The 27592-nt window shown below is 35.6% G+C and overlaps 2 protein-coding genes across 4 annotated transcripts in view; one reads left to right on the top strand and one right to left on the bottom strand.

The window, feature by feature from the left end:
- Positions 1-364: 364 nt before the first annotated feature.
- LOC106159464 (proliferation-associated protein 2G4) lies at positions 365-10094 on the bottom strand. Its single transcript, XM_087017933.1, has 12 exons — positions 9826-10094; positions 8839-8967; positions 8486-8591; positions 7907-7976; positions 7447-7539; positions 6974-7116; positions 6059-6137; positions 5273-5351; positions 4888-4939; positions 4379-4473; positions 2552-2679; positions 365-1587 (listed from the first exon to the last, which is right to left on the bottom strand). The coding sequence occupies exons 1-12, from the start codon at positions 9914-9916 to the stop codon at positions 1468-1470; spliced, it is 1185 nt and encodes a 394-aa protein (XP_086874059.1). The 5' UTR covers positions 9917-10094; the 3' UTR covers positions 365-1467.
- Positions 10095-10132: 38 nt separating this feature from the next.
- The window catches only part of LOC106154031 (CLIP-associating protein 1-B), a 90201-nt gene continuing 72741 nt past the window's right edge, over positions 10133-27592 (top strand). For all 3 annotated transcript variants that reach the window (XM_087017930.1, XM_087017931.1, XM_087017932.1), the window contains exons 1-8: positions 10133-10303; positions 17372-17744; positions 19867-19945; positions 21890-21933; positions 22723-22779; positions 26263-26354; positions 26941-27016; positions 27353-27527. In XM_087017930.1, coding sequence (XP_086874056.1) covers positions 17565-17744; positions 19867-19945; positions 21890-21933; positions 22723-22779; positions 26263-26354; positions 26941-27016; positions 27353-27527 — 703 coding nt within the window. In that variant the 5' untranslated portion in view covers positions 10133-10303; positions 17372-17564. The remainder of the gene's footprint in view (positions 10304-17371; positions 17745-19866; positions 19946-21889; positions 21934-22722; positions 22780-26262; positions 26355-26940; positions 27017-27352; positions 27528-27592) is intronic.

Raw genomic sequence — 27592 nt, forward strand, 5'->3', positions numbered from 1 at the left:
TCTATAGGTCCTTCAAGTCGATGAGGCTATGATGCGGTAACGGAGGCTTGTATTCCACCGCCAGGAGGATGTCGCGGCGTACGGCTCAGTTGGGAGGTAAAATCATATGGTACCCTACCCTCTACCAGGGCGACAGATTGATTTTCCACAGATATTTCTATAGATAAGAGGACAGCCATTTCGGTTCTCAGCAAAAAAAAAAAAAAAAAAAAAAAAAAAAAAAAAAAAAAAACGTCCATAATCATAATTGCGGCCTTGGTAGAGGGTAATGGTACCCCATCGCTCATGCTCGTGGTACTATAACAAATTGAAGAAAATCAATTTCTTGTTCATTCAATGTTTATTTGAAGGAATAATAAATCAATTTCTTGTTCATTCAATGTTTATTTGAAGGAATAATAAATACACACTGTCAGCAGAAGGTTGTAAAAATAGAATATTGCCATTTAAATGGCATCTTTTTTTGAGTAATTTTGGCGCTAGTTGTGAGACGTGTTTATCTTTTCTATTTCTTAACCTTATTGGCTGTGTCCTTGAAAATAAATTTTACATTGCTACTGGCTAAGAGTACTAGGGGAGGCAGTATCGTGAACAGCAAATAAAATTTAAAAAAATAAAAAGAATCGAGTGATCTTAACACTAATGGACAATAGCAGATAACTCATGTTACTCAGGTTGCCATCGGCAACAAAATCAACTGATTAACAATTCACTCGTATAATTATCACCAACATAAAACTGTGCTTAGGCAAATCATATAATTAAATGTCCAATGCAGATCCAACAACTTAATTTTCTAGAAAAACGCATCAACAAATACAAATGTCATGCTTTTCATCATTTTCTATTTAAAAAAAAAAAAAAAAACATTCTGGATAACATTTTCCCTCCAGATCACCATTTTTCTCTCTGAAGAACCTCAAATAAAATTAAGAAGGAAAAAAAAAAAGCTCACATTCAAAATTATGTAAAATTAAAATTTAAAACCTAATTCCACATCCTTTATTTTGCTTTTCTGAAGCAGCAAATTATCATAAGTGAAAATATTAAAACTTGCGGTAATCCTTACCCTATACAAATAGCAAATCTATATCTATCTAGATATATGTATACATTTAAATATAGATACTGTTCACCAATTTCATACTGAAAGACCAGGACATGTATTCCTAATTCAGGTATCACTTCCACCTAAGATACAAAAAGGACACAGCCAATTGCTTGTTTTCCCTGACTTAAATGATGGTCCCCAACTTAGGGTTCTCTGTATGCGTGTCAAACACATCCCAATACAACCAATCTCTGCCTTTGCTCTGCTGTATTAACACTGTGTGTACTGCTCAATTCCAATGTTTATTCTGCTTCTAAGTCTGAAGCTGTCATATTCATCAACATTATATGTCCATATCATAGGGAAACACTTATTCCCCGTGATGATGACTTGATACTTGATTTGAAGTTATTGGTTCAGGATTCCGCTGCCTGTGCTGCATCAGCAGCACCAGTTGCTCCCTCTGAAATGGCTTTCTCTGCCTTCTTTTTCTTCTTCTTAGCTGCCTTGCGGTTGGCGGAGGTGGAGAGAAGAGCCTGAAGCGCAATTTTACAGGGAAAATGATAATGGCAAATTTAAACATGAAGGGGAAGTTCATTTAGTGAATTGTTTTACCTCTCCCAATGTTCCCTTCAGCCGGTCCAGCTGCCCTCGTGCCCATAACAAGTGTTGCATACACTACCATACTTGCCAAAATACTTCAGTTTTCACAGACTAAATACAAAACACACACACATGCCACCAACATGATACGCTACCATACTTGCCAAAATACTTCAATTATCACAGACAATAAACAGAAACAAACAACAATTCATAGAAAAGATGATATTTTGATGCCTTTTTCCACCATATTTTGGAATATATAGATCAACAGAGTGACAATAAATACCTTATTTGTTGTTTTGCATCTGTGCCTTTGGTTTTATTAAGAAGGAATGTAATAATGCTAAAACATAGCTATCAAAACAGATCTGTGGGGACTCTTGAGGAATGCAATCAGATTAACACGCCTCCTCGTTTCTTCTGTATTCTTGTAATCAAAAGCTTTTCAGCATTCTATTAAACACCAGGAGGCATGTCAATCCGAGTGCTTCCAGTGAAGTTCCCTGCAGAGTTTCTATGTAAAACAACAGATTTATCGTGAATAATAAGCCCTTGAAGAACTAATATGTACAAGCCAGTCTATTAAAAATGGCAATTTCCCAACATGCTGTTGAGAAACAAAGTAACAATGTTAATCACTACATCTTTTCAATGGGGAAAATTCTTAATTTTACAGATACTGTATCTTAAGTCATTTTTTTAAAAATAAGAACATTTCTTTCAAATGGTAGCAACAAAAGTGAAAAGCAGACTACCCTATAGTTCCCTTCTATACAGCAACAGCACCACAATTGCTACTAAAAATATTTTCAATGATTCCAAAATTACGTATCCATGAGATTGATAAATTTATCCCCAATGAAAAGATGGAGACATCCCCATGTACCACCTTACCTTAATCTTCTCATCCTCCACCTGATGCTCAGACTCGTAGACGTCTGGGTCAAACGGCAGCCCTGTGATCTTCAAGGTCCCGTTGGGCATCAACAGCACAGTGAACTTAAACTGGGCTACGTACTCATCTGGCAGGTGGAAAAAATGCATAAATTATTAATAATAACAATACCAGACCAATGTAAATTTTATCTATTTAGGTAGATTTTTAAACAATATGAGATTAAGGTTGAAATCTGTGGATAACACAACTTTTAGGTGATCTGACAAATATTCACTACCAAGAATGGGCAGCCATAGGCTTTTGAAAATTGTATGTCCAGTTATCGATGAAAGACACAAAAGATTTACCAAATATCTAAAACTTGAAATGCTGATAATAATCAACCCCCCTCCCATTATATAAATAACATAATAAAAAAAAGCTGGCCACTATTTGAGGACTGGGGCCTTGAGGAAGAAAGCCACTGGTGAACCAACAAAGTGATTTTCATTTTGATAGTGTCTGCTGAAAAGCTGTTTCCTGATAATATTGGCATATGTACACGACAACAGGAAAAGATAATTACAGGTAGGAGCTTCAAAATTCAATAAGTTTACATATAAGACAACAATATGATTACTATCTTCAGACCATGTTGCAAAACTGGACTCTGGCCAAAGAAAGTGTTGTTAACACTAATGACGCAGAGATTAACAGCTCGCAGTTAATGACTATAGGCAGGACGTGCTAATAACATCATTAGAGTTTTATTTTTATTCTCTGTAAGCATCTTGGTGTGTACAGAGTTTCAAGGCCACATTTTCCCATTTGTACTAGTACACTAAACCTACAAAGAATTTAACATTTCTGGCAAAAAAAGTTATCAACCCAACAGCCTTAATTCTTGCAGGTTGTTGCAGGCCTGAATTTTTTTTTTTTTTTGGCAGGTTAAATTTGACCAAGGTAATGAAGGTCTCATGGTAAAAGGTCCACTTTTTAGAAAAAAAAAATACAACATTGAGAATCTGAGAATCGTTCATGGATCTACCAACACCCAACAGCCTATGGGTATTCAGCCTGATGTGACAAGAGCGAAACCTAACTTTTTCACTAATAATTTGTCCAAAGTAACTGTATTACTATCATTAAAATATCAGAAAATCATAAAAAGGTATTTGTAAACGAGGCAAAGTGATCATTATAAAATTTGAACACTAGCAAGACAAAACAAGCTTTCCTCAAAGATATGCTAGGAAAAAAATATTTAAGCATATGCCAATATAATTTTATTCTTTTTAACACAATATATAAATGCTTTGCAGTCAAGTATGGATAAGCCTACTCATATGCGATTTAGGAATCAATAAAGATAACATTCCTTTTCTAAAACATTTCTTTTTTGTCTGTATTTAAGATATGTTATGTTGCCAGCAGAAAAACTGAAATCTTTGTTCAGAACTATTGAGGAGAATTTTAAAATTGGGGAAATCAGAATTTCTGATTTTGAGAATCTTGTAACAGAGATACTTTCCTAATCAAAGACATAATTTTAGCAGACATACTTCCAGTATCAAAGAGAATGTATCAGATATGCTCTCCACAGAGAACATTGTAGCAGAGAAACTTTCCCTATCGAAAGGAATGTTGCAGATGAGATACTTTCCCTGTTAAAGAGGACATTGCAGTAGAGATACTTACTTTTCCTATCAAATAAGCATTGTAACAGACAAACTTACTTTCCCTTTCAGGGAGGACATTGTAGCAAAGATACTTTCAGTATAAAAAAAAAAATGTAGCAGAGATATTTTCCTTATCAAAGAGGACATTTCAGCAGAGATACTCACTTTCCCTATCAAAGAGGACATTGTAGGACTCGACCAGGCCATGCTTTACACACTCAACCACTCCCATCTTGGCTTTCTTCTCATCCTCAAATGCTCTGGAAATTTTTATCCAATTGAAAATGATTTCTTTTACCAAGAACATGATTTTGCACTTAGAAAAAACATAACAACTGGTTTCTTGACAAAATATTTCTCTGCAAAACCAATAAACACTGACTTGAAAGACAGGAAGCTGAAATGAACTTTTACAGTTAAAACCTACTGCTTACAACACTTTCAACTTCATTTGAAATTGGTAATAAACACCTTCAATTCAGCAAATTTGGAAGTGTTTTTACCCACACTACCAATTAAAATACTTTTTTTTAAATATTGGCAGTCTTCATGAAGATTGACTTTTTCACTCAATTCATATTTTAACTTCAAATGTTCTGCAAAGTTCATTCTATTTTCTTTGTATTTTTTGTACTTGAATTTAATGCATAAAACTTTCAGTTAATCAAACTTACCTCAAAGTGAAAGGCATGTTGCTAAATTTTGTCTGTACTTCACTAAAAAATTCTGAAATTAGAAACAGACACTTGGGTTTTCTTATCATTTTAACCCAGGAAATATTCCTTATCCAAAGAAAATTAATCCTGTTAAATTAATATCTTTTCTTTTTCTTTCTTTAACTTTGGAATCATTAAACCACAAGTGGTGATTGAGGCGTATGCTTAAAGATGGGTTTAATTTAGCAAGAGACAGTTAATTGTCAAAAACTTACTCGCTACATTTTAATTCTGGAGGTACATATTCCAAGAGTTCACGCCACTGCTAGAAATACATGTCAAGAAACAAATTGGAACAATATTTAAATGAGAAAGCTTGCAAAATACACGAGGAGGTACTCACGTCTTGATGCCTTCATCTTCAGCTGATATATGAGATCTTTTTTCTTATACACAGTGGTCCTGGCATCCATTTCTCGGCCCTGAAACACATTTGCAAGTAGCACTTAATTCAACAGTAAACAGCTTAGTCCAGACGCAAAATTCAATTTCTTACATACATAAGCCTAACACATTCAAGTTCTCTTTTTCCAGACAAGAAAGTAGATAAGGGCAGCCATAAGATTTTAAACTTCTGGTCATTTTAATCCTATTATTAAAGGTGCATCTGAAGTCATTTTTCCTTTTGCCACAAGCTCTGACCGAATACCTACATATAGCTTTAAAGAGCATTATTTAGAGAAATACCAAAGGATTTTGTGTCATATCTGAACAATTTTTTCTGCTTGCGTTCTGTGCTATAAAATATACACATGGCAGATAAGTAGTTCAGACGTCAAAGTAAAACCAAAAATTCGAAGGTGCAGTTTAAATCTCTGTTATGGCTGATTGATTGATTAATTTGGTTTATCCCGTGTCAACTTCATATAAGAACTAGCAGAAGTGGTTTATATGCGTTACTTGGAATCCATGCTCCACCACACTCAGTTCAAATGTAGCTTTTAAATAAGTAGAAGTCAATGAGAAACACCTTTTTTTTCCTCAAAACCCTTGGCATAATAATGAATTTGAAAACTCAATAATCACCAATTTGTCTTTCTTTAGTGCATCAACTTTTGTCTTGTGTTAAAAAGAACACAAATGCTAGATGTATCCATGTATTTCAATAGAACTCCTGTCCCCCACTCACCTTGCCCTCTCCTGTGCTCACTAGTACATCAATTGCATACACTTCATGGACTTCAAATTCACATTTTTCATGTTCTTTCCTGGAAAAATGAACAAAATTACCACACAAGCTCAACACCACCACAAAAGATTTGCTTCTGTCAAATGCCACAAACATGAATGGCCAAACCATGCTACTTCTATGTCCTGGTGTTCACAATATCAAACATATTTCAGGTGTCACCATTCATTTATATGATCTAAAATATGATACAAAGAAACAATAAGTACAGGGGCGGATCCAGAGATGTTTTCTGGCAGTCTTCCAAATTATCTTTGTTAATCCATCCTCCATTTTTGACCGTCTTCCAACAGAAAATATTAGATACCCGTCAATGTAAACTTGAAAATCTGACCGTCTTCCGGAAGACCCAGAAGACGCCCTAAATCCGTCCCTGAAGTAGGTTACGACTGTCAGCTGCACTTTCACAAGTCCCTTCATTTCAGTAACAGAGAACCCATACTGCTAACACTGAATGTTTTTAACAGCTATATAACCGATTTATCACGAACTTAATGCAGTTTATAATGGCACCACACCAAATGCCAGTAGAACTAAAACCAGGACATTAAAATTCTGTTACTTTATTCTGTTACTTGCCACTGTACTAGCTAGGACATCCCCATTAGGCCAGTAGGTCCTTAAACCGAAAAAAAATTTTGCCAGTTCCTGTGGCTAACATTTTCGTTACCAATGTTACATGGTCCCATGTAATCATCTTACCCCATCAGGAATAGTGTTACAGCTCTCTAATGGACAAATGCAAATATCCTTATGTTTTTGTTTTAACTGGAGCCCAATTAAGGTAGTAGGCTTTTAAGGGTTATTTATTTTACTATTATTTTTTTTGACACAGACTGGGTCTTCATAACCCACCTTTGCGCTTCATTTGGGTTCTGGATGATGGCCTTGTCTCCGTCAATTCTGTGATGTTGTATCTGGTAGGACAGCATGCCCTCTATTGGCTTACATTTGAATGACTCCGCTACTTTCTGAATAGCTTCAGTTACTGTGTAGTTCTGAAACAAGAAAAGGACTCATGAATAACTTGTCACATTTTGGGGAAGAATCAAAGGGTGACTTGAAGCAATGCTAACACGTAATGCTACGTTTCGCATTTATTCAGTGTTTGGATTCTTTAACTTGAATATAATAAATAGTGATACTTGTAGATATAACTTGTGTGCCCTCCCCTCTCCGGCAAGCATTTTAGAAAGACAATATTTTTCATTATGGGATATTCAGACTAAACCCACATTTTAAATAAAGAACTAGTACGATAGGTTGATGGGAATAGGGCCTAGGGTTCAGTTTTCCTCTCCAGTGAGTGGGTCAAGAAATCCACTTACCTCCTCCCCTGGTTTAACTAGCCTCAGTGCTGCCTCTACTCCCCAGTACGCTGCTAATATGGCGTCTGCTTTACGTCCCTTCACTTTGTTCTCCTGAGGAAGTCAAAGCCGTAGTTAAGTAAAAATCCTCAACATTTCAAATCTATCGATATTCAGAGTTCTGATGAAAAGATTAAATGGTAAGAAAATTTCACCTGCTGAATGATCAAATTGTTGTTAACTTTTGGAAGGAGTCATTCAACCCCATTATTTATAAACCTTACAGACTTGATAGTGTTACATAATTTGTGCAGCTACACAAGATACATTTATTGACCATGCACATTTAACATAAAATAATTAATCAAAATATTTCAGATGCCAAAATACAGTTAGAATCTTATTCACACATAAATTGCCAATTTACAAGTGTCATAACATGAAAGTTCCATTTGATGCAGGGAAACCAGTATTTTCTTACCACAGTAGCTCCTACGACCAGTGTGTGAGCTACCATAGCAGAGAAGCCATCAATGTGGACGCCCATGTCACTGGAATTATAAAATCATACTACATAAGGCTTCAACTCATTCTTTTCTATTTGCGATTTACTGAACCACATGCTGTAGCAAACATAAAATGATATGTGTCAGTTGCACACAGTTTTTTCCCCCACTAAATATTGTTTAAAATATTCTTTATAATACTGCAAAAACTTGCAACGTATTGCACTGAGCAGCAAAATCAACCCTCAAATAGGATCTAACTTGAAACTTTTCTTCACAGGTAATAAGTTTAGAGCAAAGGATATATTATTTCCAGAGCAGCATCTACTAATTCAGTGTGATGCTATTACATATCAGAAAGTGTTAGTCAGTAACATAAACTATCAACCTCTTACCAGTTGCCAGTAAAACAGAATTCATGGCAGTAAAATTTGTGTAAATTTGTGAAGTAGCTGGTTTTGACTTCAATGGTTAGTGGATTTTTCACATTTCAATTAAAATTCTTCAGATGAAAAGTGTTACAGAACTTTCAGTCTGCGGGGAAAGAGACATACATTTTTACCAAATCCCCGTCCTTCAGTTCCACGTCTGGGTCACTTTTGAGAGGAGAGAAGTGACAGATGCAGTTGTTGACAGATAGACAGCATGGAAAGGCAATACCTGCAAAGAGAAGTCAACATTTTTAACTTCTTTTTTGATAACTTTAAATGGTCAATTTCTTTGGGGAATCACACAAATACAAGTTAGTATTAAAATGTATTTTGACATGCTCAGTGTTTTTCTTTAAAACATACTTTTCAAAATGGGAGATATATAATTGGTCATTCATTGGGAAGTAAAATACACAAAAATGAGAAAACTATGAAAAACCTACACAAACTTCACACTTATGTGAGGCTATTTGTACCTTTCTTCATCTCCTTGTTCTTCTTGAATACTTTGCCTGTTTCTTCCAGCATTAGCTTATCCCCAAACTCACAGATCTCTACTATTTTGGCTCCGGCTACACATTTTTCCACCACTTGCTTTAAGATATCTGAAAAAGAAAGCATGGAAATGTTGTTATTATTTCTATTCAACTTATATAATTCTAATTTATCGAGTTAGAGAAAAATTGCAAAACAGATTACCCTTACATAAAAATCAACATAATGATTGAGAAATAAAATAATAAAATCCTCAGGGTGATTAGATCTGCATACAGAAGAATATTCCCGTTTTAATTGTTTAACATGAACAAATTGTAGTGCAGAATTTTCCTTCGACAAAAGTTGAAACTTGTGCTTAGCTTGAACCTTCAAAGAATTTGACCGACCCGAAAGTATCTAAGCAGAGTCTACCAAACTTGATGATTCAGTTTGAAAGCACATGGTACTAACATTCCACATGCAACTGAACCTGCCAGTAATAGTACAGTAACTTATTTAGTACTAACTAAACAGTAGTCGGTGCCCTTTTGATGAACTTGGTGTGAATGTTTATATATTCAAAAAAGAGAAAAACCCTAAGGCATTTTCTAAAGCATTCCCATACCCATGAAAATCATTATATTCTAATAAATCGAAACGATTAAAGAAGTTTAATCGACTTTTATCTTTAAAATCCAGCATGGTCATGTTTGCCTTCACTGGCTTTTGCCTTGCCAATGTTAACTCCAGCACTGACAACACTCGTGAAAAGAACGGCTCACTATAAAAACAACTGGACGAGGTATACTAATCTGTTTTTTAACTTTTATTGAGAAAATAAAAAGAAACTAGTTACAACCAGCTGTTCATTCATTGAGATTGCACAACGTTGCCACATGGTGCCCGGTTGAGGTACATTTTCAGAGAGTACTGGAGTGATTTTATCCTTTTCGTTTGAGTATGCTTTGGCAAATGACCTCACTCACCGTTAGCCATGTCACCTGCCATTTTATATTTGGTGACAACAATATCTTGAGCGATAGTTGGCTCATCTTGTTGTTCCTCCTTGTCCGCCATTTTCACGTGTTTGTCCCAAAATGGCGCGAATTCGTATTTAAATGGGCCTTTTTTTCTCCAAATGCGAAATAAAAATCACCTGAATTCACTTGAGGTTGCAAATAAAAAGGAAATGGTTGTTTGTTTCGATAAACAGAAATACCAAAAGTTCTTTACGGCCATAAACATCAAACAGAAACGTACAAAGTGAAATATATTGGCTTTTTTAATTATTCACGTGAAATCTCGCGAGAAAATGATATCATGCATTTGAAAGTCCAAGATGGCGAACACTGATTGATCTTTGTGCAGTAAAGGAGTGTTGGAAAAATTGCGTTTGCCCGAATAGCTGGACCCAAAATAATTGTTGCAGTATCCTCAAGCAAAGAAAAATTCGGAACTACCACTGTAAGTAGTAAAGTGTGTACAGACGCTTTCAAGTTGGGTTTTGCAGCAAGTGTTTTTGTCGGCATCGCATCACTAGTTTTACACCGCACAGGGCGGCTATCTGACACTGCATATGTTTAAATCGCTGTCAGCTCTAATGAAAAAAGTACCGGTTTTGCATATCCAATTAAGCAAAATTTATCTGCATTGGAATAGACACCTGAAGTTCCTGTTATGGTTTTTTTTTTTTCCATTTTGCTTTACATCCTTTACTTTGCATTGACAGAGATACTGACAACGATGCTGTGGTGAATTTTATAATCATATTATTTTATAACCATTATCTCTGACATTGTCACTTCATTGCCATTGATGCTAACAGCTTGTAGGATTTTGATCATTCTCTCAATGATGCAGAAACTAGTTTAACATCATTGCTTGGGTGGTTAAAGTTATGTCTGTTTTTACCCCATTACTAGTTAGTAATTTAATACTATTGTTTGATTATTTTCATTTTTGTGTGAGGAACATTGCTTCTTTGGGTTTCTTCTTTTTCTCTTCTTAACTCAATCAAATTACAGGAAGATTAAAGAAGACTTTTTGTAACTACATAGAAATGATGACAAAAAGATTTCAAAGAGAATTGTGGTAATACTTTTCAGTTGCCAAACACCTAATTTTTAAGGATGAAGATTTTTGTCCAAGTGTTGCTACTTGGGCGTTGATCATGGGGATATTGATACGTATTAAGATTCAGTCAATTAGTTAATTTGGGTATTTTGTTTAGATCTTCTGTATACATTGCATTTTCTTTGTTCTGAACCAGATACTGTACTATAATTTCATGGGTTAAAACTGCTAGGTTTATTTGCTGTATATCTTGGCCTCATAGAACTAAAGTGCTTCATTTATTTCAGTTCTTTTTAACCGAAGTGGTGTACATATAAGGCACCTCACATTGCAGGGTATAATAGTTCAGCAATACAGTCTTTACTGGCAGAGTACGCTTGTAGCAAAAAGGGAGTTACTACTACCCAATTAGATCTTATACACTGGACATGGCCACTTTATTTAAAGACAAACATACTTGCTTAAAAATTAGCAAAAGGGAATAACATGCGTGTTTGGACCCTGCAATGTGTACAAGTACAGATTATTGATAAAGTATAGTTCTTAGTGGAGAAAATTGCCTACTCATACCTTCCATGTTGACATCTGTCACTTTATTTCAGGAGAAATGGCCATATACACTCCCTGCATATGATCATATATATGGAGGGCTTTCGTTTGTATTCATGCTGCTTATGTATGTATTGATTAGTGTGTGGCTTAACAGCAATTGGCACAGTTGGCTCTGCTGAATTTGTGCATAGATTTTGTAAGTGTCTTTGTATACAATTGATATACAAGTTCCATTGGCACGTTTACTATTGGAGTGCATTGAAGATGGTTCAGTTAAATTAGTATCAAGTAAAACTTTCTCAAACCATCATTAATGTACTCCTAAACTGAGGTTTTTCAGATCTTTAGTAGCACTTTAGTGTGCCCTCTTTTTTTTGTGAATCATTGTTTGATAAGAGATATGCTTGCATTGATTCATTTGAGTTTTAATCCCCTTATACCTTATGATCAAGGAAAGGTGTTTAAGTGCAAAGTGGAATGTTTAGTATTTGACATAGCAAGTCACAGCCTGAAGTGACTGCATGCCACTGCCAATTTCCATTGTATTGCATGCATATATGTTCATGTGAGAAGTACTTTACATCAGAAAATTGCCAGGTTAACTTTTATATTTTTTAAACAAATGGAACAGTAAGCAATATGTCCAGCACTGGTGGACTGATATAGAACCCATTTATATACATCTTGGTCCTACTCCTTTGGCCAAATGAGAATAACCTCAAATGGATGATAAACTGGGCAAAATGTTTTCCATTTTCTTAAGTCACGGTAAACAGTTTAATTATGTAGCAGATGTTATGTCTATTTGAAGCAAAATAAATGGTTTTAATTTCATTTTTAGCTGGCAAAGCCAATGAAAAAACTATTATTTTTTGAATTATTTATTTACTTCCTACAGTTGATTAGAACTGTAAAAAGGTAGTCCATACATTCACAGTGATCAGTTCATCTCAGCCCAGACTGTTTACAAGTACATTAATGTCTGTGGGCTCTGTCAGTACAGCAAGTGTGAGCTGCTCACTGCTGTTATCTCATGGCTGTCTGTGGGCTCTGTCAGTACAGCAAGTGTGAGCTGCTCACTGCTGTTATCTCATGGCTGTCTGTGGGCTCAGTCAGTACAGCAAGTGTGAGCTGCTCACTGCTGTAATCTCATGGCTGTCTGTGGGCTCAGTCAGTACAGCAAGTGTGAGCTGCTCACTGCTGTTATCTCATGGCTGTCTGTGGGCTCTGTCAGTATAGCAAGTGTGAGCTGCTCACTGCTGTTATCTCATGGCTGTCTGTGGGCTCAGTCAGTACAGCAAGTGTGAGCTGCTCACTGCTGTTTTCTCATGGCTGTCTGTGGGCTCAGTCAGTACAGCAAGTGTGAGCTGCTCACTGCTGTTTTCTCACGGCAACTGAGGGCTCAGGTGAGCTGACTTCACCCAGTACTAGCACTTGGCAGCTGAATCAGGCCTAGGAAACCAGGGCCCATGGCATATTGCCATTACTATAAATTTTATCCTGTTCAAAATGAGAAATTGAGAAATATTATGTCTGCAGGCTGTGAGGTACTTACTGAGTACATTGTATAATGATATATATTTGTTTCTTTTCTCTTTACATGTGAACATAAAGCTGACTCTAAATGTAGGCATGCTTTATTATCAGATTATTTTGACAATGCATATTTAAGACCATTGTTTATGGTCTATCTTCTCACATTACAAAAAAAAAAATAATAATAGTTACTCTAATTATTATTTTCCTTTAAGGAAAATATTTAGGTCTATTCAGCCTATTTTATCATTTACTTATTTTTTGCGTGTGCTTATGTTTATGTTTGTGGATAAAAATAGTGCTGTGTATGTTGAAAATAGTTACCAATGACAACAGTAATCAGCCATATGAAGAAAGTTACTCTGCCAGCATGCTGACTAACGTCAACTAACATAATTCAGATAGCTATAATATGTTAACACATATTACGTAGGCTCTAGCTGTAGACAGGAAGTAGTGATGAGTATTTCCAATTTGATAAGATTTAACATATCTCAACCTCCATGTGTAGCACTTGCCGTTTGATGTGGGTCTGTATGCAACTTCTACTTAACATGAAGTTGGCCTTTCCCCAGATTGATCTCAGAAATCCTGAAGGTTTGGGATAACTCCTGTTTACCTGGAATAACACCAACTATTTGGTAAACTACATGCTTCTATCTGATAGTTACTAGTATGGTAATTGCTCTGTAAATTTGAGCTAAATTAATTACTAGTATTAGTTGCCACAAAAATATGTTTTGTTCATTAATGATTGATCAAATGTTTATTGCGAGGTTTTGAAATTTTTGTTGGCTTCAAGTTGGTGAAATTATATTTTTATGCAGGATGTTAACGATTTAAAGCAACTGTCTGGCCTTTTTTAGGATTCCCCATTCCAATTTTGGTTGGTCAATTTTTAGATTTATTTGTTGTTTAGCATATGGAACCTGAATGGCCTGTCTTGGGAATAAAATAATTTGGACTGTTTTTCAAAATCCAGACCAAACCCAGGTGTTTTTTTTAACTGAGTTTACAACTAAGTCTAAGATGACAAATGTTGAAACAGTAAGAAATATGGCATTTCTCATTTCTAGAATTTGAGGCATTGGGAATTTACTAGTAATTACGGTATATACTAGTATACTTGTGAAGGTGAACTGTATGCTCTGTTTGTTATAAAACATGTCACTGTAACTGCATTTCCTGGGTGTATACTAGTATAGGGTCTGTAGATTAACTAATGGCTATACTGATGATCTAGTTTGTATACAACATTAATTTATTTAAATAAGGTTGCTTTTGACATTAATTTATCATAATTTCATCTGTTATCATAGTTTATACACAAAATGATCAACAAAAGCTAGCAATTTTTCAGAACTTTTTTCTTTTTTAGTACAGAAAAATCATCAGGTGATGTACTAGTAAAAGAAAAGATTACCTTTGTTTAAAAAAAAACATTATGTCTCGCAACTATCCCATATAGCTTAAAAATTAAAATGTAAGCTGGATGCCACTCCTGTACATAAAACTAGGTACATCAGACGGGTACGTACTTTTGAACACGAGGCAGGTCATGAAGTATTTGCTTTAGCCATGGCTTTTTACACCAAAGCATTATTGTATAGAAGTCTCTTCAGAATCATAATAAAAATCTGTTGATGCAGTTAGTATTGTGTAGCGTTCACCTATGAAAGCTGCCACTTACAGGTTAGTATGAGATGGTCAACTTGCATGGTAATGTGCTCATAGACCTGTATACTGTCGTACAAAATTGACTGAAAAACACATGTAATGCTAAACCTAATGAGACACTTGAGAACTTACTAGTATTATAATTCTGTTGATAATTCTGACATTTATAATCCTGACAGAAATTGACAGTCTGGTTCACTAGTTTGCCAAGCAGATTCACATCTATATATACAAATATGGAGGTACATGTACTTGCCGCTACCTATAGGCATTTACTTTCTCTCTCTCTCTCTCTCTTTCTCTCTCTCTCTCTCACACACACTCATACACAGTAAAAATGTAAGAAGTAAGTCCTATCAGGTAGAGAATAGCAGACATATTCAACTGTTGATACCATGTGTGTGGGACACCATTGAAATCAGCCCCTATCCCCTTACCACATTACCCTCAGTAACTAGTCAGTCCATTGTGTAGCTGACCACTGTCCAGTAAAGTAACCCAAGATGGACAATGTATGATGGGACACAATCACTCTGATGTTTGTCATATCGTACATTTACTTATGACCTTCTTTTGTGGTTCACATAACAGATGTCTATAACAATTTATTTACATTTATTGGCTTGTTTTATATTTCACAAGGCAGGTAATTGGAGTGCTATCTGTATCAAGGCAGAATATGGAGGTAATTTATGAAGGTGCTTCTCAGTTAATACTTAATTAAGAGGCCAATTTATATCTGTCACAATGTTAGGTAGTGTGGAATTTAAAGTGAGAATTGGATCCCACTATCTAAAATGTTATTGAAATTAAAAATTCATAAAAAAAAACTTGTTTCATCTCATTTCTCTGCTCTTATTGTGCACAGCTGTATGGAATATTTTACCTCTATTACATATTAAAATCAGACATATCAAGGGGAAATATTGAATTTATTCTCATTTCCTTATATGTGCATGTTAATATGGTCTGAAATTGATATTAAAAGAAACTGAAGGACATATGTGGCGAGTTTATGTCAAAATACTTGCCATGCAGCAGAAATATGGTTTGTCTCATTGCGCAGTGCTTACAGTACATCATCTGCATCCAACATTTTACATCCAAGTCACAGTAATTGACCAGCATCCTGAAACACATACATTAGCAATTTAGATTCATTTGCATAATCTCGTTAGTAGATTTGGTGATAGCCACTGATCCTATAGTGTATGCTGTATCTTTCCAATGATCATTTGCTTATCACAGTTTGGTTGTCGAGCCATTAATACATTTGCTCTCTGTAATTGCCTTTCTTCTGTAGTGCAAATAGTTCTCATATGTAGCAGCCATATAGGAATTTGGGATCATTGATTATGCTTGGCAGTTCTAATACAAGAACTGCTACTGTGGCAGAGTTTTTTGTTATGAAATATTACAACAGCAGTTGCATCACTGTTCTGCAAGGCGGACATTTGTATTGTTTGTGTGGAAATTTAGTATTCTTTATTCTTTAGCTACTTCACACACTGAGTTGAGTTGCAGTTGTTTACTTGAAATCAGGGTAGAAATTAGTTTCTGTGTGGAGCAAGATTTAGTAGCCATAGTCTTTTTTCTCTTTTTTAAATAACAGAAAATTTATAAAAAGAGATAAGTAGTGTGTGCAAAAAATGAGTGTACTTGTAGAAGTCTTCTAGAATGTACACTAGAAAACTGGCTATAATTGCGGTTACAGTGCAAAACTCGTCAGTTCTTTCTGAGAACTAAAACTTAACAACATGGACAATGTCACAAGTGTTGTAATTTACTTGATGTTTGTGATTGTAGTGCATTATCACTTACTGACAACAAAAGTGTTATATTATACCAACTTAACGCAGGTGAAAACCATTTCTTAATGACATGGAGCTACAACTGCTGTAGTATGAATGAGAAAGCAAGATGAATGATGTAAACATTGATTTTTTTTAGACTTCTGGGAAGAAATTGCACAGAGTCAGACAAATGCCATGTGCCTGCCTTCGGCTTGTATTGAAAGTGTCTGTGTTTGAATGGAGAGACAGATGTATTAGGATTATGTGAAAACATATTGGTGTATGTTATTATTGACAAATTGGCAAGTCTGGCATTGCATGTGGAGACTATGCTGGTGATTTTAAGTTTTGATATAACAAGATTGAGATAATTTGTTGTATGATTTGTCTTTGTTTCAGTGTTTTATATCATTTGTATAATATGTAACCTATATATCCTTTTGGGTGGAATGCATTTTTGCAATGCAATAACAACTATAAAAATATATATTTTTTGCACTGTTGATTCTATTGAAATAGCAGCACAACAATAAAACCTGTTTTAATATGAAATAATTGCATGTATAAGACCATTGAAAATATGAGAGTTAATTACATATGTAAATTCATGTGTCTACAAAACATGTATGTACTAGTAGAAGCCATTAGCACATGGTAGGTTTTTAGCTGATTGATGCATTTTTTTCCCCATATTTCAGCTTAGGAAGAAAGATGCATCATTTTGCAGTCTTGGCAGTACTTCAGCGGTATTCCCCATACAATGTTTTATATGTCATTATTCATCTTGGATGATGACAGCCACCGAAACCTAAAAAACTGGCATAAAGAAAGAGCAAGGCTTCAAAACAAGGATTCTGCAATGTCTGTATATATTTTAATGTGGCTGTCTTGTATGTTTCAGGCTAAAAAAAGGACCATGCTCGTGGACTAGGAATACAGAGATCCTTGAAACCAGGGGTGGCACTTTAAATTAAGTCACCATCCTGTGTCTCAGAGGTGGCACTTGTATTTGGTAGACCACCTTAAATAACCAGTCACACCCAATTTACCGTAACACAGCTATAGGAGACTGAGGCACAGCAGATCTAGTCAAAATGGCGTCTAGTTTGGATGATTTCATGGCCAACGTGGTCACAAATGACACGCACAAGCGCCTGGATGCGTACAATGGACTCGTTGGATACTTAAGTGAGCCGCGGTCATCATTGCAGTGTGAGAATATGGACGAGTTTGTGGATGGTTTGGTGGCATGGATGAACAGTAGTAACTATAAGGTAAGCTCCCCCCCTCTGTCTCTCTCTCTCTCTCTCTCTCTCTCAATATTAAAATTGTAAAAATAAAAAGGTTATTTAATTTGTTTTATATTGTCCTATGATATGCATACTATGTATTTGTACAATTCCAAACAGGCAAAGCTGAATTTCACTCAATACTATTGAATGTGTATTGTGAATTGTTTTCCCAAATGTCTAGACTTAATTTCCCTCCATTCTCTGTTAGAGCAGCCTTTGGCTAGCTTTAAAACAACCATGGGATCATCTAGGAAACTGCTAATTGAATTTCTCTGTATAATCATGATAATGACGTTCCAGCATTCCAGCAGTGCCTCTCATAGCATTGTTAATGTTGATTGTCCATGTAGAAAGACATCGGATCTCCAGTTAGTGACTGTCTCAAGCTGCATATTATCTCCTCAGTGTGTCAGGCACCTGTTGGAAACTCGAGATGAATTATTACACCCAAAAGGAAAGGTGTTACTAATTACAGTGTGCAGTCTTAAGGCTATATTATCTGATGTCATTTTTATTTATAATATTGTGGTCATCGTTATGGTTTCCAAGGTGTTGTGGTGTATGTGCATATGTGCAGGGAAAGTTAATGTCTACAGTGAAAATCTCTCTCTCCCTTTCATGCACATGCTAGCATGTGAACATACACAGTAACATTCTTTAGCATTTGCATGCACTGTGGCAGAGAAAGAGAGAGAGAGAGAGAGAGAGAGAGAGAGAGAGAGGGGGGGGGGGAGAGAGAGGTTTCAGAAGTCAGCCTAATACATCAAGCCCCACTGTTTTTCCTATAATACAACTTATAGTATTTGGTCTGCCTCCATCGATCCATCTACCTGCCTCTTCCTCTACCACCTGTTCTCATCTAGGTAACTTTACACCTGAGGTAATGATGTGAACACAAACATTGGCTGTCAGAGTCCCATGGTTGGCCTTCCACTGCACAATCTCATGTTCCTTTCAATAGACTTCTGCAGCATCAGGGATTCCTTATTATCTGGTGGACAGCATTGTTCAGAGCATGCTTGTGCATCAGGTCTGGTTTCCTGCTGTCTGCTACAGTAATTTCCTGATCATTTCAAATATCCCATTCATGAATTGGCCAGTATTTTTTCTTTAAATCAAGATCCCCCATTGTTATTTATTCACTGAAATGTTTGTTGAAGCCATACACGACTTTGAATATTTTCTGAGTCAAAAATTTTACAAACGAAAATATTCTGTTGGAGAATATCAATTTGGCTTATTCAAAAGTAATGAGTATTTACCATAGCTTATTTGGCATGACTTTGCATGGCTGTGTCTGTGTCTGCACAGCTGAACATTGAGCAGATAAGCAGCCCAGACCTAGTACACATATAGCAGCATTAGGTTTAGATGTCTGTGCTCAGATAGCTGATCAGAAATGTTGATATCAATATATGAGATCTGTAGTCTGTGTTCAGTTCAGGCCAGGGAGTCAATGGAAAGATAGGATTATAGTACTGAACAAGTGGTGTAAAGAAGACAAAAAGTGAGGAAAATACAATAAAGATACCCCCTCCCCAAGAGAAAAAAGGAAAAATATTGAACTTTTTTTGGGTTTATATATATATATATATATATATATATATATATATATATATATATATATATATATATATATATATATATATATATATATCAGAATGCTGAGTATCTGTAAAAGCTGTGAGAGGTTTGTAATAACATCTAGCCAGCTAGCCTGTTGTATCTCTTTTTATTTCTACTGTACAGTGAGGTACACTTGGGGAAAACACTACTGTACATGCTATGGCTCTGCTTATTGACGTTTTCTGATAGTGAACTTGTTATAATATAAACAAGACACTCATCACATGTTGGAGATAACTGAGTCTGAATGAAACTAAGAAGTATTTTAGGGGGTGGGGTGTAATTTAAGCTAAGAGGTTTTGTGAGGTCATTTTAGGGTGGCATGTGGTCATTTTGGGTGAAGATGCACTATGAAATAATTGAAGGGAAGTAATGGGGAGGGGGGGGGGGGTTAAGTGAAGACTATTTGAATAGCTACAGTCAGACTCGTTAGCTTCATGAACCAGTATACAATATGTTATTTTGTTATCTTTTTCAGATATCTGGTAATGGTTTAGAAGTACTTTCACTTTTAATAGATCGGATGGGGGAGCGCTTTAAAAGCCACACAATGACAGGTAAGTAAAGTTCACAGGACTGTGTGTTCTTCTTTTAAATCACATGTATATATGTAATGCAGATGACATTGTTTTAATAATAACTTATAAGGAAGTATTATGTTGCAATAAGTTAGGAATTTGAAAATTTCAATCCTTTACCGTAATCTTTAGAGCAGAATATGTGTGTGAGCCATGAACTTTGTGATGGGCCTGTCAACAAATACCTTTATTGCTGAGGTCACTATCTCATGTATTTACTGTTGTTGTCATAAATTGTCCACAGATAGCTATCAGAAACATATTATTCCTGCCTCACTATGTCAGGGGAGATATGTTAACCCATATAGCCAGGCTTCAGTGACCCCCACCCTTGGTCTACTGTTTAGGTCAGATATTAGCATTGCTGATGTTGGGCTTCAGAAATTTAGCTTAGTTCAATGCTTGATAAATCAGATGTTTTATAAGAAGTTCACATAGTGCGAATCCTAATTTTCAAAAATATGTAAAAGTAAATAATTTCCCCACACTTAATTAAGACATACATTTTGAATGATAAAAATCTCTGTGTAGTGTTTTGTATGAGATTCTGTGCTTTATTTGGCCAACAACATCAGATTGACTATTTCTGGTTTAAGTTAAATCAAGATGTGAACCCCACTTGTATTAACGTTTGAATATTATCTCTTCTAAGCTGGATTAATTGTTTACGTGCCTCATATGTTGACTGCTGAATTTTTCTGGTCTGAGTTAGATCAGTTGTGAACATTTTTTATGTGTTGGCATGCAGTAACAGTTGGATATTAGTACTAGTAACTACAGCATGCCTCTAGCAGTACTTGCCTGGCTGGGGCTTGAACATGACCAAAATTATAGAAAAGTGATTGTTTTTATTAAATCATTTTTAAGTGTCAGTAGTTCACTTGACATAAATTATTTGTGGAGATATGAAATCATATGTTATTTGTTGTGATGAATGATTTACACTAAATAGACACATAATTGCTTTTTAACTGTCATTTCTGTATCTTCTCAATTTGCACTTTTAACTCGGCTAAAATAGATTGTATTTATTGTAATCTAATCTGCTGGTGGATCTATGCCAGTGACTAAGCGAGATATTTAACCTTTTTTTATACTCGTTCATAATTTAAAAATCACTTAAACCCTCACACCTTCAAATTTAATTTAAAAAAAATTTTGTTTGTTTAACATTTCTCAAAAGGTTATTCCACATGCCAACAAAGCAACGCTTTATTTTTCCTAGTAATTCCTGGTTTCTATACAAATTCCCAGTTTCATCCTTCATCAAGTCAACATCCCTTTATTTATAGTATATCATCATTGCTTTAATTAATTAGTGATGATTTAATGGTGATTAATAATAAATCAGATAATGGTTCTTATTGATATTATAGCATATGGTTCATGACAGTTTTTTAGACCATAGATCATAATATTGTGACAGCAAACAAAAACTTGGTAGAGACAAATTTGTTTTTGATTACACTGTCTACAGGGTTAGAATGCTTTTCTGGGCCTGAAAATAATGGTGTTTTTCTTCATATTTGATATTATATCACATACACTCACAGTTGGGGCCTGTACCAGTGCTATTAATTACAAGATTGAGGTCATGAACAAATGTAATTTCTTATGTTTTTGTCCGATTGTCTTGTGTTTTGGTGGAATTAATGTGAAACTTAAACTTTTATTGCCTAAACTGCCACTTTTATACATTTTTAAAAAATATTTTGCAAGTACAAACTTGTTGTTTTCTTTTCTTTCATTGTTATTTTGTAAGTGCATTTCAAGTTTCAACTCCTTTTCATTCTGGCAAATGCATTTCACAACAATGATTTAATCAACTGGCTTCTGAAGTTTTGATATCTTTATACATTATGCTCTATAAATAAGTGACACAGTATTATCACCTGGCTTATCATTGCTCTGTTGTTATTTCAGTATTGTCCAATGCAGTAAACAGATTAGGAGACAATCACGATGAGGTAAGTAGATGGGCTTGTCTTGCCTTGCTGATCCATGGTTGCCCTCTAGGAGCAGTATTTGATACTAATAATTATGTTTAATGGCCATCAGGATAACATAAATTTGATATCAGTCTCAGTTCTGAGATATAAAGAAAGCAGCACACATTTTACAAAAGGATAATGTAATAAATTATTTCAAAAATGAATTATAAGAAATTAAAAGATGCATTGATACTTTTAAAATCTCATTATACTACAGAATTTTGTTAACTTGAATGAAATTTGAAATGTGCTAAAATTTATGCCAGATCCTGCAGACATCGATTTTCAGAGATATTTAGATTGCTCTTGTGTAGTATATTGGTTTGACAACCTAAACTACTCATACAGAGTGACCTTCATTGTTGTGATAGCCTGCTGAGAGTTACATATTTGTAGGGAAATCCTTGTGGGGAATTGCTTCCAACCCAACAACCTGAGAATTGTATTAAATTTTAGTAGAGAATGGTGAACCTGGGGCTAAATTGATAGTTTCGAACAGTCGTAGAACAAGCTGCCCCAGTGGAAGGCATTTTCTTACCTCCATATATGCATGCTAATTGGAAACATGACATGGGCAGTGGTCATCACTGGCCCAAAAAGAAAAAGAAAATAAAAGGAAATACACAAAGTTAATTTTAATAAACATCAAACCTCTATTAATCAATTGCATATTGACTTCAGTATTTGCAATCTCTCCTTTAAGGAATATTAATGTACAATTTTAATACTGTCTATCACTGTAGTTTGTGTTTTTGTTTTATCCAGGTCAGGAACTTGTCACAGTCGGTGCTACTGAAGCTGATGCACATCAACACACCACAGGTAAGCTTGACCAGTGCATTGTCCACTTGGTCAGTTTTATTTTCTGACCACCTGTTTGCACAGAAACCAGAGAGCAGGAGCTTGGAAACCTTCTCAGTTAACATTTCTGATACATAGGACAAGATTGAGGAACAAGTTGGATCCAGAGGGCAGTTGAGAATGTTTTGAGGTTTGAAAAGAAAAAATCTGTGTTGGCCAGGTTAATTATGATTTACAGGGCTAACATTTTGGTGGGGCTGCAAGAGGAAAACTATAAGTCTTCAGGCCAGTCATCCATTAGTCATAATCACATGCAGTCATTTCCCCTTGTCTGAAGCTTGTTCCAAGCACTCAGTTTATGCCACAATTTATATATGGCCAGTTGTGCCGTGGAGGATGTCGAGAGCAAGCCATGCATGAGTGTGACATGTGTAACATTCAGCATGGTATGATTCAGATACATGGACAATCGGCAAGATGCTCATGCTTTGCATTCCTGTACTTCACATATACCTCACACGCTTATGGTGTATCTACAGTATCACATATCTGTCTTTATCATGACCAGTTTATATGCGAAAAAGATGTGATATAGGTGTAGTTTGCCTCATCACTACACTAAGAAACACCAGCAACCTTACATGCCATATCCCTGTACCTGTCTTACACATCTCACAAACATAAATGCCATGATATTTGGAAGAGCATTCTCCCCCAGAATAACTGGGCCAAAATAGCTATATTTCCAGCACAGATATAAGAATGGTAGCTGTTAGTTACATATCAAGTCCCTGTGAAGTTGGCGTGATTCCTTACTATTAGCTTTAGGTGTGATGTAACACAAGGTTATTAGTTTACTAGTAGATTACTTGTGGCATGCACACATGACATGCATGCATGATCCTAAGACGCACACACATGTATTTGCTTTCACTAAGACACTTGCGTATGCAACATGGACATACACACACACACACATACGTGTGCGTGTGCAACACTGACACACACACACACACACACACACACACACACACACACACACACACACACACGTGCACAGATCAGAGATTCTCTCTCTAAAGATTGAAATGATGTGATGAAGTCTCTCATCATCCAAGATGTTGACCTAATTCCCTGTGAGTGGTAGACATCTCTTAGATCAGGTGTTTTCCAGAGGATGACCCGGTCAGTGTCGCCATGTCTTGTACAGTTAACAACTTATCAACTTAAGAACTGGAAATATTTGTTCTATTTACACTTAGGTTGAAGCTTGGCATTGTTTATGAGTTTTAGCTTACCTCAAATATCAAATTTGAGATATAACAAAGGAATATTTGGAGAGTTTACTGTGTACTATATGTTTCTGAGTTGGAATGTAACAAACAGTTGGTCTCTTTCTTTTTTTTTAGGAAAAAGTCAAACAGTTGGATTATTTGCTCTATTGAAATGCTGAACTATGCAAATAAAAAAAAAATTCTGATCGTACTTCATATGAAGTAAGCACTGTATTCAATAATTTGTCTATGACCTTACTCAAGAATAACTCTAAGTGGTAAGTCATTAAAATACTAACTTAAGTCAGGAAAAAAGAAACCTGACAGGCTACAGTTATTGTCTACATGACTCAAACAGAGCACAGTCAGTGAGCTCCCAGACCTGAGGGTGATGTAAAGTTTTTATACACCTGCTGTCAGGAACTGTAATATCAGTATTAAATGTTAACTCCTCCCTTAGACCTGTTTCCTGACTGCTTGCCATAGGTGACACTCCAAATAACACTGTCTTTGTGATGTGGCTGGAAAGCGGTGACAGATGGGAACGACTGTCTATTACTGACCTAGACAAATATATTTAATATGTGTGATTTTGCAGATTTAGAAATGGTTTCACATCATGCCTTGTTTATGATTGTAATATCAAGAAATGTTCTTTGCTCCATGCTATGACATCTAGAACAACTTCCACTCCTACTAATAGCTTCAAATGGGATAGGACTTTATACAAGAAGTATACTGTCAAGCTGATGATGTGGGTGGAAATGATGTGGGTGGAAATTAGCACTGTTTTAGTGACCTTTCTAGAGTAGCTGCAGGACATCTCACATTCTCTCCTGTGTCCGTGGCATACTTAGAGCGCATTCTCATCGAATTAAGCCAGGCTTTACAAAGCCGGTGACCTAAAAATGGCGGACGTACATGAAAGAAAAACCGTCTAATCTTTTAATAGTCTCTCCGCCTCCCCACACGTCGTCCCTGCGGGGTACAGTAATTAAATCTCGGCTCCGTTCGACATGCGGAAGCTACCTGAGAAATATTAAGTGCGCATGCTCATCAGTTAAACTCGTGGTGAAGAAAGCATGGCAGCTGAAGGCGATCGAAGGAAAAAAGCTCTTCTGTTCTATTATCTTTGAAAACAGAGACGAAAAAGGAATAATTTGGCCCGTAGAGCAGCAATGAATCGACTATCTACGGAGATAATATCACCAGAGATATTCACGGAAATATTAATGTTCGGAGCCGAGATTTAATTACTGTACCCCGCAGGGACGACGTGTGGGGAGGCGTGTGAGAGGCGGAGAGACTATTAAAAGATTAGGCGGTTTTTCTTTCATGTACGTCCGCCATTTTTAGGTCACCGGCTTTGTAAAGCCTGGCTTAATTCGTTGAGAATGCGCTCTTAATGAAGTATTGGTATGCTGAAGTGAGATAGATACTTTGACTGTAGGATATATCTCTGGGGTATATGATAGCCCAGGAGTAGAAATACTCTATAAGCAAAATTCAGAATTTAGCATATAAATCTATATGTATCCAATTTCTTCAAAAATAGCTGTCTTCTCTAAAAACTTCACTGAAAAATAGAGGGCGGAACAAAATAAGGCAGTTTCTCATAATAGATGTTCATTGAAACAATTTATTGTACAGTCTCTCTCTTGAGAAAATGCATCATTGGACATATTGTAAGTAATTAGTATTCTGAAATGTAACAGACAGATATCAGAACATACCTGAGAGAATGTTTTTGTCGAAACTAGTTTTACATGAAATTCCTTGTGAGACACCTGCTCTAGGTGTAAAGAATAATGTTACAAAAGGCGAAACAATTTATCACCAGAAATATAGTGCACACTTAAGGCAAGATAAGTCTCTCTAAATCTCTAAGACTACGGAAAAATTATGTACCCATTATTTGTTATCTTTTAGAATTATATATGAAGCTTTGTGAAATAATTGATCTATATATTGTTATAAGAGGGCTGAGATGCATATTTGCATCATAATGTGTAACAGTAACCTCTCACAATGAGTGCAATAAATAATGTAATTTTATCATCACGACAGACAACCATCTATTATGTAATATAGAAAACACATTCTGTAAAAGGATTATTTATGATTGTGTTACCACATTATAAATAAAAGAACATACATTTATTGCTCAGTAAAATATTATTATTATTATTATTATTATTATTATTATCAAATTGGTAATTTTCTGTTTTAGTCTGTATGGGACCGTCTCATGACAGGATTCTCACATAAATTGTGGCGGGTCCGGGAGGAAACACTCATCTGTCTGCAGCAAACCATTGAAATGTGAGTATGGGACAAATCAGGCAGGACCTTTTAAGATCATACCTTTTTATGTGTCTGTACATATAGCTGCTGCCTGTTTTTGTCATCGCCGTCGTCATTGCTTTGCACTTTCAGCAAAAACACGATAAGTGGAAAACTGTTTTTCCTTTATTGAGGAATCTAGATACTTAGGATACTTAGGATACTGGTGCAATATTCTTTAGTTTATTGGTCCAGCCTTTGTGCTCTGAAATCAGGCTAATCTAAGTGCAGTTTGATGAACATTGCTTTCTTTTGTTACCATCCCAATGGTAGCAGAGGGTTATTTTGATGTAGGAATGAATCTTTGAGAAATATTGAAGTGATCATTGCCCCCATATTCATGTTTAAAAAATTTTATTCACTTAGAATTAAACTAAATTGAGTAACTTTCAGTTTGTGATCTAGAAATATACAGTTACTATTAAATTTAAAGGATATTTACTAGTACACTTTTCTGAGTGTTTTTATTATCATTATAACTTTTATGCTGCACATAATTTCCTTCAACTGTGTAATATTTCAAATAGATAAACTGTAGGTATTATATCAGTGTGTTCTGTTACAGGTATGGAGCCAAGTGTCTGTCTCTGTCCAAATTAGTGGGCGCAATTGTGAAATTATTAGATGACCCCAACAGACAGGTAGGTCACTTCTGCTGCAGAAAAAATAAACTTTGGTGAAGAGATATGATTTTATTAGTTAATATGAAACTTGTGTTTGAAGGAAATTGAAAAATACCTTTCTAATTTTATAGTTCGTGAAGAAAAAAAATTATGTTGAGATAAGCTATCTAGGGAATTTAAACAAGAAATGCATGGTGCTATACTATATGTAGTTATTGGCCAATGAACACACAAAGTGACAACAGTTTCATTTTTTAGTCCTCATTAACAAAAAGCAGAAAAGAAAAGAAAAATTGGTAAAAACTTAAGTTTTAAGCCTGAGATCATGAAATGATGGGTATCTTTTCATAAAAGGTGTCGGACCAGGCAATGAACACCCTAGTGGACATATACTGTAACGTAGGGGAGAGGGTGCGAATGGACATCTCCAAGAAAGGTCTCTCGCCGCAGCTACTGCACACTGTCATGGACAAGTTTGATAAGGCCAGAAGTTTGGGGAGAATGAGGACAGATAGTGCTGGATCTACAGGTAAGATTGCCTGGTTGTGCTGATTGTGTTGGTCTCACCTAGCACAATGGTTGTGCTGATTGTGT

This window comes from Lingula anatina, chromosome 7, assembly GCF_051362555.1.
Source record: "Lingula anatina isolate TDL-2025a chromosome 7, LinAna3.0, whole genome shotgun sequence".
Classification (NCBI taxonomy): Eukaryota; Metazoa; Brachiopoda; class Lingulata; order Lingulida; family Lingulidae; genus Lingula; species Lingula anatina.